The 17,329-nt window shown below is 36.8% G+C and overlaps 1 protein-coding gene across 3 annotated transcripts in view; it reads right to left on the bottom strand.

The window, feature by feature from the left end:
• The window catches only part of LOC132829878 (grainyhead-like protein 3 homolog), a 98,171-nt gene that overhangs the window by 17,464 nt on the left and 63,378 nt on the right, over positions 1-17,329 (bottom strand). For all 3 annotated transcript variants that reach the window (XM_060847277.1, XM_060847278.1, XM_060847279.1), the window contains 4 exons: positions 6,586-6,744; positions 3,206-3,284; positions 2,325-2,464; positions 968-1,005 (listed from right to left, as the gene is read on the bottom strand). In XM_060847277.1, the coding sequence (XP_060703260.1) occupies positions 968-1,005; positions 2,325-2,464; positions 3,206-3,284; positions 6,586-6,744 (416 nt within the window). The remainder of the gene's footprint in view (positions 1-967; positions 1,006-2,324; positions 2,465-3,205; positions 3,285-6,585; positions 6,745-17,329) is intronic.

Here is a 17,329-nt window from a genome sequence, read left to right as displayed (position 1 = left end):
GTGGCCTACCAAAACTGTGGAACTCATTTAGCCTATATTATGCTGCTGAAACTGAAGCGGTTTAAAATTGAAAATGAAATCAAAGTTGTAAAACATATTATTCTCACCCAAACATGGGCCAAAACATTCTAACTTCTAGTTTCAGCTGGTGGAGTTTATACCACATATTATCCAATGTGCTCCAACGTTATTTTGCAATTCAAACCTGTGGCTTATTCTTAAAATTCTTTAAAGCTAAAATACTTTCTAAATGTAGACAGTCTTGCAATTTTTCACAGTCCTCCCACTATTCAGCTTCAAAGTCACTATAATTTAGACGAATCAAACAATAATTTGCAATTGAGAGTTAATCTCTGGTGACGTCAGTTTAATTTTCAGAGTCATTTGAAAGTTTGCAGTAAGAACTGGTTAATCTGCTGCATAGACACTCAGAATATTATTCTGACTTCATAAGATGTGTAGTATGATTCTATAATGAGTACTGAAAAACAGTTTCTCCATTATTTACACTGACATGAATTGCAGTGTAACTATCTCAATTTTCTTCAATATTTTGATTTTGAAACTGTATCATGCAGGATAAATTGTTGCTGTTTGAAATTTACCTTTCTTACATATTGTCAGATAAACCCTCACCCATCAGTTAAAAAAGATTTACATTTCTATGATTCCTTTCAGGATGCAATGATTTTCCAAAATACTTAACAATCATTTAAATTCATTGAAGTGCGATGCAAGAAGTTAAATTTCCTCATCCCCTATAGGAGATGGTGTCAATGCATAAGTCTATTTAAAATTTCTCAATGCCGTACACAACATCTTCTGATGATCAAATTATAGCAGGGAGTCACATCCCTGGAAAGGTACAGAGGCAAACATCATCAACAATACACATACATAGCATCATTTACATACAAAACTATCCCAAATCACTTTAACTTTAGAACAAAGAGAGAGTATTCCTTACCTGTCAGGATTTGTGACTTCACAACTCATCGAATGCCCCTACAAGATAGAGCATCATTTTAACACAATCTTCAATTATTATGAACTTCAAAAACAGCAGCTAGTGATACAATCGAAACAGCAAAGTAGAAGTAACTTTGTGAGTCACAGATTGAAAGTTGGGAGGTCTGAACTTGGCCATTTTTTAAAAGCTGTTTTAAGCTGCTGAAAATATTGCTAGAGTGGTTTATTAATGCTCACTGCTAGTGGTGTTACTCAATATAATGTTCTGGCAAACAAGGATCCTGCTTTGAAGAAGCAGTTGTGCAGAGGTACTGCAGTGCCTAGAATTTTGTGTTGTTTGTGCAGAGAATGAAGCTCGGGCAGGCAATTGATTCACTTGATGCAATACAGTGACACTTTCTAACATGAAGCAGTACCTCTAGTCGAATTGAATTGAATTGAATTGAATTTATTGTCACGTGTATCGAGGCACAGTGAAAAGCTTTGTCTTGCGAGTAATACAGGCAGATCAGAGTTAAGTATCATAGATTGTAAATAACAGGTAAACAGCGGCAAAAACAAAAACACAGGTACAGGCGAAAGTTAAGAGTTTATGAGTCCATTCAGTAATCGAACAACAGTAGGGTAGATTTTCAATAAGGAAGTTTTACTCTGACCCCTAGATTCCAAACAACTTGGAGACAGGGTTTTGTTTAAATTCATCTTCCACCTCTGTTTTATCTCCATATACATTGATTTTCTCAGTATGTGATAATGTATCGATTTCTGACTAGAATATGCTCAACAACTAAGCACCAATAGGTCACTGAGTAGAAAACATTAGATCCCCAACTCAATTCAAAATGTCCAACCCATTAGTCTGCTGCTGTGCTCTGATTTGGGGACGGTCAGGCTGGGGATAACATCCTCCCAGCTTCTACCAGTCACCTGAGGAATTGAGTATATTTGTTGGTTGAGTTTTCCAAAGAGTAGCAATCTTGTGCCAATTTCTACTGCAAACCTTTACTCTTATGTAATGACAGATCAGTGCTCCTTCAGAAATGCAGAGCCATTCTTCCATTTGACAACACTCTCATTTTGCATAAAAAATTGAAGAAAGACATACTGTGTTCCCTTTATCAAAGCAGTCAGCAGTTTATGGGTCCAGGCAGACACTTTGACTATTGTTACCAAGTTGTAAGTTCACAAGTGTGAGATTGCACTGCTGGGAGGGTAGAGTACCACGTGGCTAGGGTGCTGGGTTAACTCAGATGCCAGGTGGATATTTGATAGGGTGCCACAGGATAAGTGCCAGATGGCTGGGTTTCCTATTATTGTTATATTGTATTGTTGCAGTTATCATCATATATACATACCAATCCAGTTCGTTGTGAATACAGAAAATGGGCTTCTGGGGTGAAGAGAATAGGAGGAGAAATGAGATCTGTCACTGGCTTAAAATAAGTGGTGTCACTTCCTTTGTGGTCTGACAGTGGAATCCTTTTGTTATCAGTGTCTGTTAAATGAGAAGTACAAGACAGAAGATTAAGAATTAGGTATTAAGAATTTACCATTTGTAGACTGATCATTCATCAGATAATTTGATGTATGTTTGTCACATACAGCAAGATACAATGAAAAGAATTATACCAAAGACCAATCATACCTTACATAAGTGCATCAGCATAATAGAACAAAATGTAAAATATAGTGTTACAGCTACAGAGAAAGATCAACTCTAATATATGAGGGGTCTGTTCACAAGTCTGATACCAGCAAGGAAAAAGCTATTCTTAAAGCTCTTGGTATCTGTTCTCAAACTTTTTATTTTCTTTCCAATAAAAGAGGGTGGAAGAGAGTATAACCAGGGTGGGAGGGGTCTTTGATTGTGTTGGCAGCTTTCTTGAGGCAGTGGGAAGTGCAGATGGAGTCAATGAAAGGAAAGCTGGTTTTCATGATGGACAGAGCTTCATTCACAACTCTCTAATTTCTTGTGGTCTTGGGCAGAGCAGTTGTCATACCAAGCTGTGATGTATCCGGGTAGAATGCTTTCTCTGGTGCATCTATAAAAGTTGGTAAGCAACATTGTGGACATGCCTAAATTCTTTGGCCTCCTAAGGAAGGAGAGGTATTGGTGTGCAGTCCTGACTGTAGTGTTGACGTGGATGGACCAGGACAGATTGTTGGTGAATGAACGATTTTCATTCTTCAATTCTATGGAACTCTGCCACTCCATCTCAAACATTATTTTACTCACTCTCTGTGGTAGAATCAGGAAACTTGCTTTTTCTTTTCGATTGCTTGCGCTCTTCATCTCTCATTTTTCTCTCAGCACCCTGGAATGATGGATATGAGAAGAATATCTAGTGATCTCCAGAAATTGAATTGCAGATGGATCAGTTAACAGAAGGTAAACAATATGTATAAAATTCATCAAATAGTTAATTGTAACAGCAGTAAGCACTGAAGTACTAAAAATCAAACTCTCCTTAATTATTGTCAAAAGATCTAAACATTATTTCCTGTTGAATCATTCAATTATATTATCACAGAATGATTCGGCAAAGGAAAATGCCATTCATCCCATTATGCATGTGTTGGTTCTTTAGTAAAGGCAACCAATTTATCCATTCCTCTGATCTTTCCCATTAACTATTCATCTTTTTCTTTAAAGTGTTTATTTAATTCTACTTTGAAGATTCTTATTGAATTTGATTCCTCCACCCTTTCACACGGTGCATTCCAGATCATATTAACTAACTGTAAATAAATATTTCCCAATGTCACCTCTGGTTCTATTGCCCACCATCTTGAATCTGTGTCCCTTGTTGCTGAACACTCACGGGAATTAATCTCTCTTTATGTACTCTATCAAAACCATTCATTTTAAACAAATTTCCTCCCTCTTAACTTCTTTTGCTCTGAGAAACCATTCCAGTTGCTCATGCATTTTTACATAACTAAAGTTCTTTATCTTTGTCACTATTATGTGAATCCATTCTGCACCCTTTCCAAGGTCTTAGCATCCCTCATCAAGTATCGTTTCAGAATTGTGCATATTAGCTCTGCCAAAACCTAGGCCATGCTCCATTAGAGGGCAGGGGGAGATAAACGTTTTGCATTCTATTAATAAATGCAAAGGCAACTTTTTGAAAAATAGCCTTTACTCCTTGTCTTGTCACAAACTTGGACACGTGTCTACGTCTCAGTTCTCCCCATTTAGGCATTGTCTTTAAAATTTGCCTATTAGTTCATATTGCCTCTTCCCTTTCTTCCTATTAAAATTTTTCACTTCACATGTCTCAAAGTTAAAATTTCATCTGCCATCTATCTGCTTTTGATTGTTTGAAGTTAGTTATTTTCCTCATTGCCATTCTACATTTGGAAATTTATATTATTTGCAAATTTTGATATTCTATCTCATATACCCAAAACCAGGCTATGAATGCATATTGTATTAATCTTAATCTTATTAGCATATACCAAATGCACATAAATCCTAATATCGAGTCCTGTATTTATATTCGAATTATAAAATTCAAACAGTGCAGATAGAGATACTTTTCTTGTAGCAGTTCTATTGATCTCTTCACATCATTTGATTTCCAGCTTTGCTAATCTATTACTTTAATCTGTTTTCAAACACTCAAAAAATAAGATGGAGCCAAAAAGTGTTTAATCTATCTCAATCTATTATCTACCCGTCTATGTATGACTAGGAGACAAACCATCACCTTATTGCTAGTTTCCAAATCATGCACTTAAATGGCTTTTGAAATATACGGGTGGGGTAAAGAACCACGTACCATATCATTGAATAAACAAAACAGATTATCTCTGTACTTTGGGTGCACCTTAAACTCCAATTAGTTCTTTCTCACCCATTCTCTCTTTCACTGTCACATTCCATTTCAACTTCATCTGTTATTTTGTGATGGTTGATGCCTCAGGTATATATTACACATCTTTCAGTAATCCAGGCTTAGGTTTTAAAACAGATCCTATCTCTTTTCATTTTTAATGGAAAAGAAAAACAGACTTACACCAAAACCCTCTATAATATATGAGAGATGTGATGAATTGTTAACCAGTGCAAGTTTAACACAATACTCTGTAGATACTGCAGTCAACCAGGTGATATTTACCTACCATAACTAAATTGCTAACTAAGTACTGCTAATAGCTGCAAACCTTTCCGTTGCATTCAATCACTGTCCCAAGAATATGATAGTACAGTTGAATATCTATTAATGCACTGGTCAGATAATCTCCATTCAACTTAAGTTAATCATTGATACTTCTTTTAGAAACTATCTGCAGCCTCTATGCATTTTTAACAAATCACCCTTTCATAATATTCCATGAGTAAGACATTCACAATAATACTATGTACAAGAAAATCAAATGTGTGTAGAAATAGATGATATTCACATCCAGAAAGCAGCAGTGTCACACTATTATAAATGCAAAGTTTTCATTATTAGGTTTGCAGTCTAATGCAGTGCCTACAACATTTAGTTCCAGATATCATCTGTAAAGCACAGGTCCTAGAAGCATACTTTGAAAACCAATGATAATTTCACATTTTTATTTATAGCTTGCCCACAGGTAACATGACATGACCTGAAGAGAAGCCTGCAGATCTTTTCCAGTATTTTCTGCTTATCATTTCATCATTTTCAATGTACCAATCAAGCTACAAAGAGTTGACATAACTCAATCACACAAACAATATATGCACAAGTCAGGGGGCATTCCTCAACTTCACTCATCCAAACTCTTCAAAAAAATCTATTTTGCAAGTTTCAGAATTTCAGTTGTGCAACATATGTTCTGATTGCTGATACTATTGTCCCTGCAGCAGAGATTTATCTTATACATAAGAAGAAAGAATCTTTATTGACAGACACCAATAAGGGTTTCACAAAGGGATGGGTCAGGATAAATACTATCCCATGAAGTTCACCCTTTGCACCACAAGGTATAATTTATGACACTTAAACATAACAAATCACACAATTAAACAAAGTTTATTGCAAATACATACTACAATCTGTTATTGGGCTAAAATAAACTACCTCAGCCAGTCCACTTTGACAGAATTCTCACAACTAGGATATTATGTTAAGAAAATAAATAGACCATTTTCTACGAATTCTACAAATTTTATTACTATCAGCTTCAAAATAATGTTTCTCTTTATTTTCTCAAAAATTTGAATTAATCTCCAAACTCAAAAGAAATCTTGGTTCTTATGCTCGAAACGTCGAATTCTCTATTCCTGAGATGCTGCCTAACCTGCTGTGCTTTGACCAGCAACACATTTGCAGCTGCAACATCTCCACCTTTGACACTTGTCTAAAACCATAGCTAGGCTGACAACTCTGTCCCAGTCAGGAGTGAAGGGAGGATATAATAATGCAGTAGTTTGGTGCTCTTTGGCAGGTAGATTGAGACAAGCAAAATTTACCATTTTCTTTTTACTAATGTCAGAACTTCTTTTTACAATTTTTCTACTTTTAATTTTCTATACTTCTGTTTCCATATTTCTTGATAGTCATACTATTAAATATCCATATTCCCTCAATACAAAACATAGTAGCTTTCAAAAAAACAGAACTGTAGAAGAAACTGTACCTTGTCCACAAATATTTTAATCTGACAGACAGCCCGGTGAATAGGCTTTTCTGATTTGGCTTCACAGTCATAGGTGTCTATCTGGAGATTCAAGGGAAGGCCTTTGACTCCCTTCTGTGAGGAGAAATCTGTGCTAAGGCAATTAATTCCAATGTAAACCTATTGGAAAGACAAGCAAATCAAAAGATTATTTCTTGCACTCTGATCGATGCTTTTGTAATAAAAATACATGCCATTTGAGGTCGACCAGTTTTTTTTGAGGATTCAGAAATTATTTATTACTTGGGAGTGGGGAACATATCAAAGTTTTCAATCTTTAAAGGTAAATCAAATGAACTCCTTATGAGTGAACTCTATAGATATTTAAATGAACACAGTGCTAAACAGGATAAAATGAATTGGGATCATGGTGTCAGATGGAGTATGATGTGGGAAAGTGTGAGGAGGTTAGTCACTTTGATAATAAGATTACAAATAGCATTTTGCTTGGATGTTCTATTCAAACATCACAGAAGGTTAGCACAGGTTACAGCATCTGCTGAAAATGTGTTGCTGGAAAAGCACAGCAGGTCAGGCAGCATCCAAGGAGCAGGAGAATTGACGTTTCGGGCATGAGATGCCTGAAACATCGATTCTCCTGCTCCTTGGATGCTGCCTGACCTGCTGCACTTTTCCAGCAACACATTTTCAGCTCCGATCTCCAGCATCTGCAGTCCTCACTTTCTCCCACACGTTACAGCAAGCAAACATAAAACACTTTATTGCCAAGGGACTGAAGTATAAGAGATTTTGCCATAAATGTACAGGACTTGAACAATATCAAAGTTGGTGCTCTGTGCACAATTCGGTCTCCATATCCAAAACTTGCACTGATGGCCAGCAACAAAGGTGCACAAGATCAGTTGGGATGAGTGCGAACCTTCTCCATTAAAACAGATAGTTAAACTTCAGAATTGTCTGTCTTTGAGGATTGCAGTTGCTCCATCATTGGATATGTTTCAGGTTGAGACAAACAGACTTTTGGTGTCTTGGAATCAATAGATTTGGGAGTTGGTGAGAAAGTAGAGTGAAGTCAGAAGTTCGATCATGATTGTGGAATGATGGAACAGGTTAGAGGAGTTGATACCTACTTCCATTTCTCTTAAATACAGAATGCGATAACATTATTTATTGGCGATGATGATGTTTCTGAACACTATTATTTCTAGAAATAATCGGACAACAGTGATACAATTTCAAGGGTTGTCTTGCTGTGGAATCTGCATGGTGTGATTTTGTTTTTAAGCCTGATTTGTCATTTTATTTGACTTATTAAATAACATTCATAACTGAAGTTATAAAGTGACAGTTGTGACAATATGACAGGATCATAAAACCTAGTTGAAGAGTATTTATTGTATAAAATGCACACAACACCTGCTGCTTTGCCTTCAGGATAATAAAGTCTGAGCTATAATAAAACGAATCATGTAAGAATATTGAAATTAAAGTCAACTGCTTGCTATGTTCTTTTCAGGTTCACACATCAAACAACTAGATTCAGTTAGACAATCACTTCATTGGAATTGTTTCTGGCTGCATCATTCATGACTGTTAAAGAGGTTAGAGACCAATTGGGTTTTAACATCCAAAATCAACCAATTGAATGAACTGTCTTTCAATTTCAGTTATCTGATAATCAGCATCCATGCTCTCCATGCAATTAAAAAAAATAAGCTGTAGAGTTCACTGGACTTTCTTTTAAATCAGCGAACCCACATATAATTCATTTTGGCAGGACAACCTTAACCTTTAACAGTATGTTTCAAATGTCTTTCATGGTCTTAATTTTATTGTGGAATTCGAAACCCTGGTATTAAGATAAAATTGGGGGTCCAGAGCCCAACGCTGCCAATGAACAAAGGTCAGCGATATTAGAGTCATAGAGGTCTATAGCATGGAAAAGAGCTCTTCAGCCCACCAAGTCTGCACTGGTCAAAAACAACCAACTACCTATTGTAATCCCACTTTCCTGCACTTGGCCTCTCGACTTGGCAATGTAAGTGTACATTTAAATACTTCTTAAATGTTAAGAGGCTTTCTGCCTCTACCATCCTCACAGGCAGTAAGATCCAGATTCCCACCACTCTCCAGGTGAAAATAATTTTCTTTACAACCCTCTAAACCTCATGCCCTTAAATATATGCAGCCTGGTCATTGATTCACTCAATCAAGGAGAAGGCTTCCTTCCTGTCCACCTTGTCAATGCCCCTCATAATTTTATACCTCCCAATCATACACCATCTCAGTGCTATCTGCTCCAGGAAAACAATCCCAGTCTATCCAATGTCTCTTCATAACAAGAACTCTCCAGCCCTCGCAACAGCCTGTTGTATCTTCTCTACAAACTCATCAGTGCAACACATCTCTTCTATAATGTGGATTCCAGAATTTCATGTTTTTATGACTTAACCAGGGCAACCCACATTCCTCTCAATGAGCTCATCCCCCCAATACCTGAAGTGAAAAAATATCCTTGTTTCTTCACCATTGCTGGATTAAAATCCTAGAGGTCTCTTCCAAAGAACATTGTGGGTCAACTTACAGCAAATGAACTGCAGTGGTTTAAGAAGCCAACTCACTGCCACCTTCTCTAGAGTAACTAGGGATGGGCAATAAACGCTGGCCAGGCAATAATGCCCACATCCGACGAGTGAATGAAAAATGTTCTTTTTAGCTGGGATGTTCAGGGGTGGAATCCAAGGCTGGGTATAGTCCAGTCCTTAGTGACAAAAGAATGCAAAATAAGATTCTTAATATAAGTTAAAAAGTGGAAATAAGCTATTAGAAGTCCATAATATTTTGTCTCTGTGTAAAATCACAATGTGAATTAATATGGGCTAAATAATTTTCCAGGAACCCTGAAATGAACTGTTATCTGAGAGGTTTATTAATTACAAAACAAAGCAAACCAACAGTATTATCATAATGAACAGCAATCTCACAGGTCAATTCTTATCTGTATCTTAGACCCCTAAAAATTGTGATGTGACTTCACAAATGAAAAGTGCTCATGTGCTATAATCACAGAGCTTTATTTCAATCCGGTCTCACAACTTGGTATTTTAAAAATCATTCCCAGTGAAATAAAACTGATTGAACTGTAAGCTGCTTTTAGATTTGGACCACAAAGTAATCCTGCTCCAATCATGTGATCTCATTGGCTTTTCTCACCGTCTTACTCAAGTTTCTTTCAACAGATGAAATTAGGCCAGCTGCAGAATGATTACAATCAGACCCTGAAGGGGTTTCGTTTCAAACACATTTATAAACTCTGCTGTCAGAGGAGTTTTAAATCATCTGTCACAGCTGGATGGGAATTTTTTTCTCTGCCTTTATTTCCTTGTTCTGTTTGACAGAAATGAACAGGGACATAACAAGTGAGTGTTAAAAGTTAGCTTCCTGCTGCGCAACTATCTCGATATTGCCATGAAGCAGTTCAGGATATAGTTCCAAATTACGAGAATGGCAAAGCACAGGTGTCAGCGTGAAAGAGGAACATAGGGGATAGAACGTTTGCTTTTTCCTTCATCTGTCCACATCTGTAATTATCTCTAGCTTGAATTAAGCATGCAATTCCACACACTACACCTTATAGAGAGAAAATGTTCCTAACCTTTCAGATAGCTCTTCAAGGTGACATTTCTCTTATTTCAAAAATATACTTTATTCATAAAAATATCTTTATATACATACATAGGCCCTAAAGCAGTTTGGTTCTGTACAGTAGCATATGGAGAAACAAATAAACATTGAGGAAAAAGACACAATAACAGAAATTACTGGAAAGGCTCAGCAAATCTAGCAGCATCTGTGGAGAGAAATTGGAGTTTTGGTGATCCTTCCTCAGAACTCGAGAACAGAACAAACGCTGGAGTTTGACTCTATCCATCAAAACAAACAAAAGGCATTTCTTATGTTTGCAAGACTACATTTGCATATATCTGAGGCATCAGGGGGGTGGGGTCCAATAGCTGAATAGATCCCCATTTAACTTCAGCAGATAGACCTCTTTCTACACCGCACCCTTGCTGGCAGCTGCCCCAGCTTTAGTGCATCCCTTAGTGCTACATTTCAAAATAAATGCCTTCAGGAATGTTAAATACCTGAAGTGTTTTTGATAGACTGATGCCCACATTCCTACTCCTCAAAGTAACTTAACTATCAGGTTATCAGTCTAGTCTATGATTATATCCAGGCATTTATGTAAATGTAGCTCTGTCCTGCGATTGTTGTGAAAGGTCTAGTCAGAAGTCATTTACTTTAAATAGTGATCTTCAGTTCATGAACAATCAATCAAACACTATCAGAGTAATTTAAATATTTGAGAAACTCTCATCAAAAAAATCCTCATTGTTTATGAAGCAGTGATAGAAATTGTATTTTTTGCAGCAGTGACAATTTGTATTAAGTAAAACTCATGGCAACTAGTTGCCAATTTTACAAAAATGACTCTTGGTAAGTGTCATGGGACAGAAAGTAGGTCACGTCATATTTTATTTGCAGTCTTTCATCTGACCAAAACAGTGTTCCACACTCTCCTTGAGGTTGGAATTGCAGCCACGTAACAATAAGCAAATACTCAGGAAGCTAGACTGAGGGAATGCACTGCTCGGGTTGTAAGTTTGCTCGCTTGTAAGTCATATATCCTGGTGGCTAGTTGGTGCTTGTGTATCCTGGTAGCTAGTTTCCTGCCTGTCTGTCCAATATAATGATTGTTGCAGTTCTTGCAGCTTAGTTTGCTTCCAATGTTTATTCTGCTGGTTGTTGGTACGTGATCAACTATTACTAGTATCCTTATACGTAGATGATGAGGGACATCAGTTCGACTGGGACAATACATTCATCTTGGGTCAGGCTAAACAAAGACGTGCACAGGAATTCTTAGAGGCCTGGCATTCAAACCAGAACTCCATCAACAAACACATCGATTCCGACCCCATTTAACCAACCTCTCAGAAAAAGAACAGGAAGTGATATCACCCACCACAACAGACCAAGACAGATAAATAGCAAGTGGGACAGAATACCAGCACTTCATTAGAGGTTCATTCATGTTACCTAGCATGGTGACAAAACATCTGAGAACAAATCTACCAGCTCAGCAAGCAAACTTACAACTTTGAACCTCAAACTGAGCTACAAATCTTCAGAAAAATTGCAATGCTGTGCTGTTAGGAGGTTTCTTAAAGTAGTCAATATCAGAGGTCAATCCTGGTATTTTGAGTTGTCACATCTCTAACACCTCCTGCAAATTAATTGCTCTATATGAGAGTTTCATAAGGAAGGCTCTGTGAATTCTTTCTGACCTTAATGGTGTTTCTGAAGCTCAATGTCAAATTGATTGACTGCATTTTTTTTCTGTTTATATATACGATAGGATTAATCTGACACTAGCGAATAACATTGTTTTTGAAACTCTGCAGTGTTAAGTAATAATAGCTATGCATCCTATATAACTGATGATGCCACAGAGAGATTGATAAAGATATTTCTTTTACAAATACACAATTTATCCATGAAACATGCTTATAGTGCAGACCCTTTACATGGCAGCTTCTACCTAGATTAGTGTTGAAAGATCCAGTGAGGTTGAAGGCTTCATGGTCTGGTTTGTTGCAATTTTATGTGAAAATTATTGATCTTGTCTGCAGCACAGTCCAAATCTGTGACAGAGCCTCTAGTGAAGTAGATGTAATGGAGACATAGACATTTTATAATCAACCTGTTCAAATATGTTATGACACACCTCTGGAGCAGGTGGGTCATGAAACCAGGCCTCCTGAGGTATCATACCTCAGAGTGCACCTGTATCATGGAAGACTCTTGGGAGTGTATGATATCTCACAAGCCTAATGTGATGCATGTCATCTGATGATACTGCACTATAAGCAAACACAAGCTCTTTCTCTTTGAATATCAATTAGAATTAGATGCCATTGAATCTTACAATTCTTGGGAAGGCTCCATTCCCATCATATTAACATAAAACAAAGGGGAGCTAAAGATAAATTATTTCCACTGGTTGGGGATGCTAGAATTAGAAGCATAGTGCTTGTGAGGTATCACCCACTCCCAAGAATCTTTCATGATAGAGGTGCATTTTGATGCCCGAGAAGGGCATTTATAAATAGATTCAGAGCAGTGCCAGGTACAGACAAAATACTTCAGGCATCATCCTGTGTTTATATAGTCCACCTTGAACTCATCTCGAACACGCTGTGCTTTGGATCATAATAGCAGACCCTATAGCCAATTAAGCATGTTCTGTTATTCAATTATACCACAGCTGATTTGTAACACAATATCTGTCACATTTTTGTTCCATGTCCCTTAATACCTTTGCCTCATGAAAATCCATTATCCTTACATTTTCAACTAACTAAATCTCTTGGGTGTTGAGATGGAGATTGTCACTCCCCTCTGCAGAAATAGTTCTTTCTAACGTCTCTGAATGACCTTGTTTGAACTATAGTCTTATTTGTCACTTTTTCTGTTCCTCTACCATGAACGTGCTGGAGGAAATATTTTTTCTCCATCTTGCATATCAACGTCTTTAATAATCTCAAACAACTGAATTACTGATTAATCTTCAATATACAAGGAATAACAGGTCACAATGACCTGTCCTCATAATTTAATCTTGTTAGCCTCAGTGTTGTTTAATTGGTGGTAGCAAAGAGGAAGGATGGATTTGGCAGGAAAATAGTGCAAATAATTGAGCCATAAAATTTTAAGGTTGACTGAAGTCATTCTGCTTCTTGTGCCTGTGCCAATTTTTTGAAAATGTGATAATTAGTGCCACTCCCCTGCTCTTTCCCATAAACCTACAATTATTTCCTTTTATCTACCCAACTCTCTTTTTAATATTATTACTGAATCTGCTTCCACCTCAAGTTGAGAATTCAGAACAAAATCAACTCAGATTCATTGATCTTCCTTTAAATGATTACTTAAGCAGGTTTTGCTCCAGACTTTTGCAATAACTTATTAAATGAAAAGACCATAGAATAGGAGTAGGCCATTCAGCCCTTCCAGTGTGTTTCATCATTCAATAGGATCATGGCTGATCTTTGACCTAACTCCATATCCATAACTCCTTAACGTCTTTGTATCTCTTAGTACCAGTACTTAACAAAAATGTATCTGTCTCAGTTTAAAAACAATAACTGATCCATAATCCACTGCCAAGAGACTTCCAAACATCTAACAACCTTTCTGTGTGGAAGTGCTTCCTAACATCTCTTCTGAAGACTAAACCTAATTCTTAGACTATGCTTCAAATTCTAGAATCCCCATCCAGTGGAAATAATTTATCTTTAGCTCCCCCTGTTGTTTTATGTTAATATGATGGGAATGGAGCCTTCCCAAGAGTTGTAAAATTCAATGGCATCTAATTTTAATTGATATTCAAAGTGAAAGAGGTTTGTGTTTGCTCATAGTGCAGTATCATCAGATGGGGTGCACCACATTAGGCTTGTGAGATATCATACTTCAAACAGATCTTCAACCATTATTTCAGAGAAACTGCTTAATCCTGTGCATGATAACTGTTGCATTAGCCATCACAATACCCGTTTCTCACAGTTTGATACATATTAGGACATAACTGAGAGACATTTGGTTAGATGATAAAAGTGCTGTCAGCAGTTTCCTACTGGCAGAGTGAGATAAACATTATCTTCTCTGTATCAGAAGCACAAAGTTTATCTTCGGTTTACAAAAATGCTCACATTAATAATTTAGTGAAAAATAAAATAAATACAATTTGCAGGACAGAGTCAAGCTGTTTGTCCCAATGAGTTCGTTCTTATATCTATGCTGTATGAGCCTCCTATCAGCTTACTTTATCTAACCTTATTAGCTTATCCTTCTATTCCTTTCTGCATCAAATCTGCTTATCATTACCTTAAAGGCATTGATACTCTATATTTTAAATATCCCATGGGTCAACAAGTTCCACGTTCTAACCACAGTCTTGGCTGAAAAGGTTGGAATTCCTGTTTTAATTTATTTTGAATCTGAAGAGAGAACTGAGCTCCTTTCTAAACTGCAGTAAGCAGTATAGGTGGTTCAGTTGTATCAAACCTGAAAAGATCTGGATTTCAACAACTATAGCAAGAGGTCGGCGTGGTGGCTCAGTGGTTAGCACTACAGCCTCACAGCACCAGGGACCCAGGTTTGATTCCAACCTTGGGCGACTCTATGTGGAGTCTGCACATTGTCTACATGGGTTTTCTTTGGGTGCTCTGGTTTCCTCCCACAGTCCAAAGATGTGCAGGTTAGGTGAATTGACAATGGTAAATTGCCCATAGTGTTAGCTGCATTAGTCAGAGGGAAATGGGTCTGGGGTGGGTTACTCTGCGGAGGGTCAGTGAGGACCTGTTAGGCCAAAGGGCCTGTTTCCACACTTCCAGGAATCTAATAGGTCAATTATTTTGCATATGTGTAATATTTTGGGAATATTCTAACTGTTTATTCACAGAAAACTTTTGGAAAATAATTATATTTATTTTTTGGGATTTCAAAGTCAAATATATTCATGCAATTTTTAAAAATAAAAAGTGAAGAGACAGCCCTAACATTCTTGTGAACTAAAGCATTGCAGTTGTTTTCCCAAGGATTAAAAACATTAAGCAATTTATGACAGTGTTGTGATAATCAACAAATATTCCTCCCCTTTCCCAGATTGAAATAGGAATTTCCTCGTCATGAACACTCAAAAGGATAATCAGGTGGATGCTGTCCCATTGATTCTGAACAGAAGGAGATAAGAAGGTCAAAAATACACTTTAAAAAATAAGATTGTAAGCAAATGGCTGCAGGGAGTACCTACACCAGACATGAGATTAGAATGTAGGATAATTAGATGTAGTTTGAGTTAAATAAGATGACTAACTGAAGTGAGGTTATGCATTGTAGTCAGTACTGAGTACAACATTAGTTCATGACATTAATTTGCTCTCTATGAAATTCAGCAGCATAATCATTTACAACAGCCTTAATCTCAGTAATGTTGTTTTGTTGAGGATTTTTAAAAATCATTCCTTCATGGGATGTGGGTGTCACCAGCTAGATCGGTGCTATTGCCCAACCCAAACTGTCCTTGAGAAGGTGAATATGTGAATGACATGGCATCTGCTTCAGATCACTAAAGGATTCTGTTGTTAGACCCTTGGGTTATGCTATCATAAAGGTAATTACTAGGCAATAGTGGTACATACCTTGATGTTAAATCATGGAAGTAATCCGATTATTGCATATGAACAAAGATCTAAGAAAACTTATACAAGTGGGACGTGTTAACTTTGCATTAAAATGAGTTTATTTTAATGCAAAATTAACTCATCCTATTTGTATAAGTTTTCTTAGATATTTGTTCATATGCGATAATTGGATCACTTCCATGATTTAAAATCAAGGTATGAGTTTATTTTAATGCATATCTCTTAAAACCTCTTCATGTTTAAATTAGCTTATAATCAATTTTATTCCTTTTGACAGTAAACATCATTCCTGTCATTTTCCTGATTTTATGTAAAATTTGAAACTTAACTGGAAGGTAAGAACTCTTCTTCACCAGGAGAAAATGAGTTGATAAAACATCTGATTATCTCCTCCACATTCTTATAATAGAATGGGTGTGGTTCTCAGTATTCACTGTGAGGAAAGCATTATAGAATCATGGAGTCAGACTCGGAAACAGCACAGAAACAGACCCTTCGATTCAACCAATCCATGCCAAACATAATTCCAAACTAAACTAGTCCCACATGCCTGCTCCTGGCCTATCTCCTTTGAAAACCTTTCCTATTCATGCATCCATCCAAATGTCTTTTAAATGTTATAATTGTACCCGCATCCACCACTTCCTCAGGAAGTTCACGCCACATGTGAACTACCTTCTGTGTAAACAATTTACCTCTTATGCCTTTTTTATATCTTTCTCCTCTCACCTTAAAAATGTGGCCCCTGGTCTTGAAATTCTCCAAATTGTGGAAAAGACAACTACCATCAACTCTATCTACACCTCTCATTATTTTGTAAACTTCTATTAGGTCACTTCTTCACCTCTTATGTTCTAGTGAAAAATATCCCAGTGAAAAGGCTTATCCAGGCTTTCTTTATAACTCAAACCTTCCATATCCATCAACATCCTGGTAAATCGCTTCTGAACCCTGTCCAACTTGATTATATCCTTTCTATAATTGTGAACTAAGCATTGAAGTTGTTTCCCCAAGGATTAAAAACACTAACCAATTTATGACAGTGTTGTGATAATCAATAAATATTCCAGAAGTGGACACATATTCCAATCTCAAGGTGGTTTCGCAGTCAAAACTGGCAAAGACATTGTATTTCCAATAACAGGCATGACTGTCAGAAAGAAGGTAGCTGTCACAATTCACAATGACTATTAATTCTAATCTTCAATATTGAACTTAGGTCAATTGACTAAAAAAGCAGCTAATTTATTTTTCAAAGTAGCCCCTATGGGTTGTAATCTTTCACAAAACCTAAATTTTGGAGTGAATACAATAACCATTCTACCAAGATGAAGTCAGTAAATCATCATTGATTCCAAATAGAGTTATTATTCATTAATTTTAGATTAGGTTAGATTCCCTTCAGCCCAACAAGTCCACACCGACCCTCCGAAGAGTAACTCACCCAGACCCATTCCCCACATTTACCCCTGACTAAT

This window comes from Hemiscyllium ocellatum, chromosome 30, assembly GCF_020745735.1.
Source record: "Hemiscyllium ocellatum isolate sHemOce1 chromosome 30, sHemOce1.pat.X.cur, whole genome shotgun sequence".
In the NCBI taxonomy this organism is placed as follows: domain Eukaryota; kingdom Metazoa; phylum Chordata; class Chondrichthyes; order Orectolobiformes; family Hemiscylliidae; genus Hemiscyllium; species Hemiscyllium ocellatum.
The sequence above is the reverse complement of the archived record's forward strand: the minus strand, read 5'-3'. Positions and strand labels throughout refer to the sequence as shown.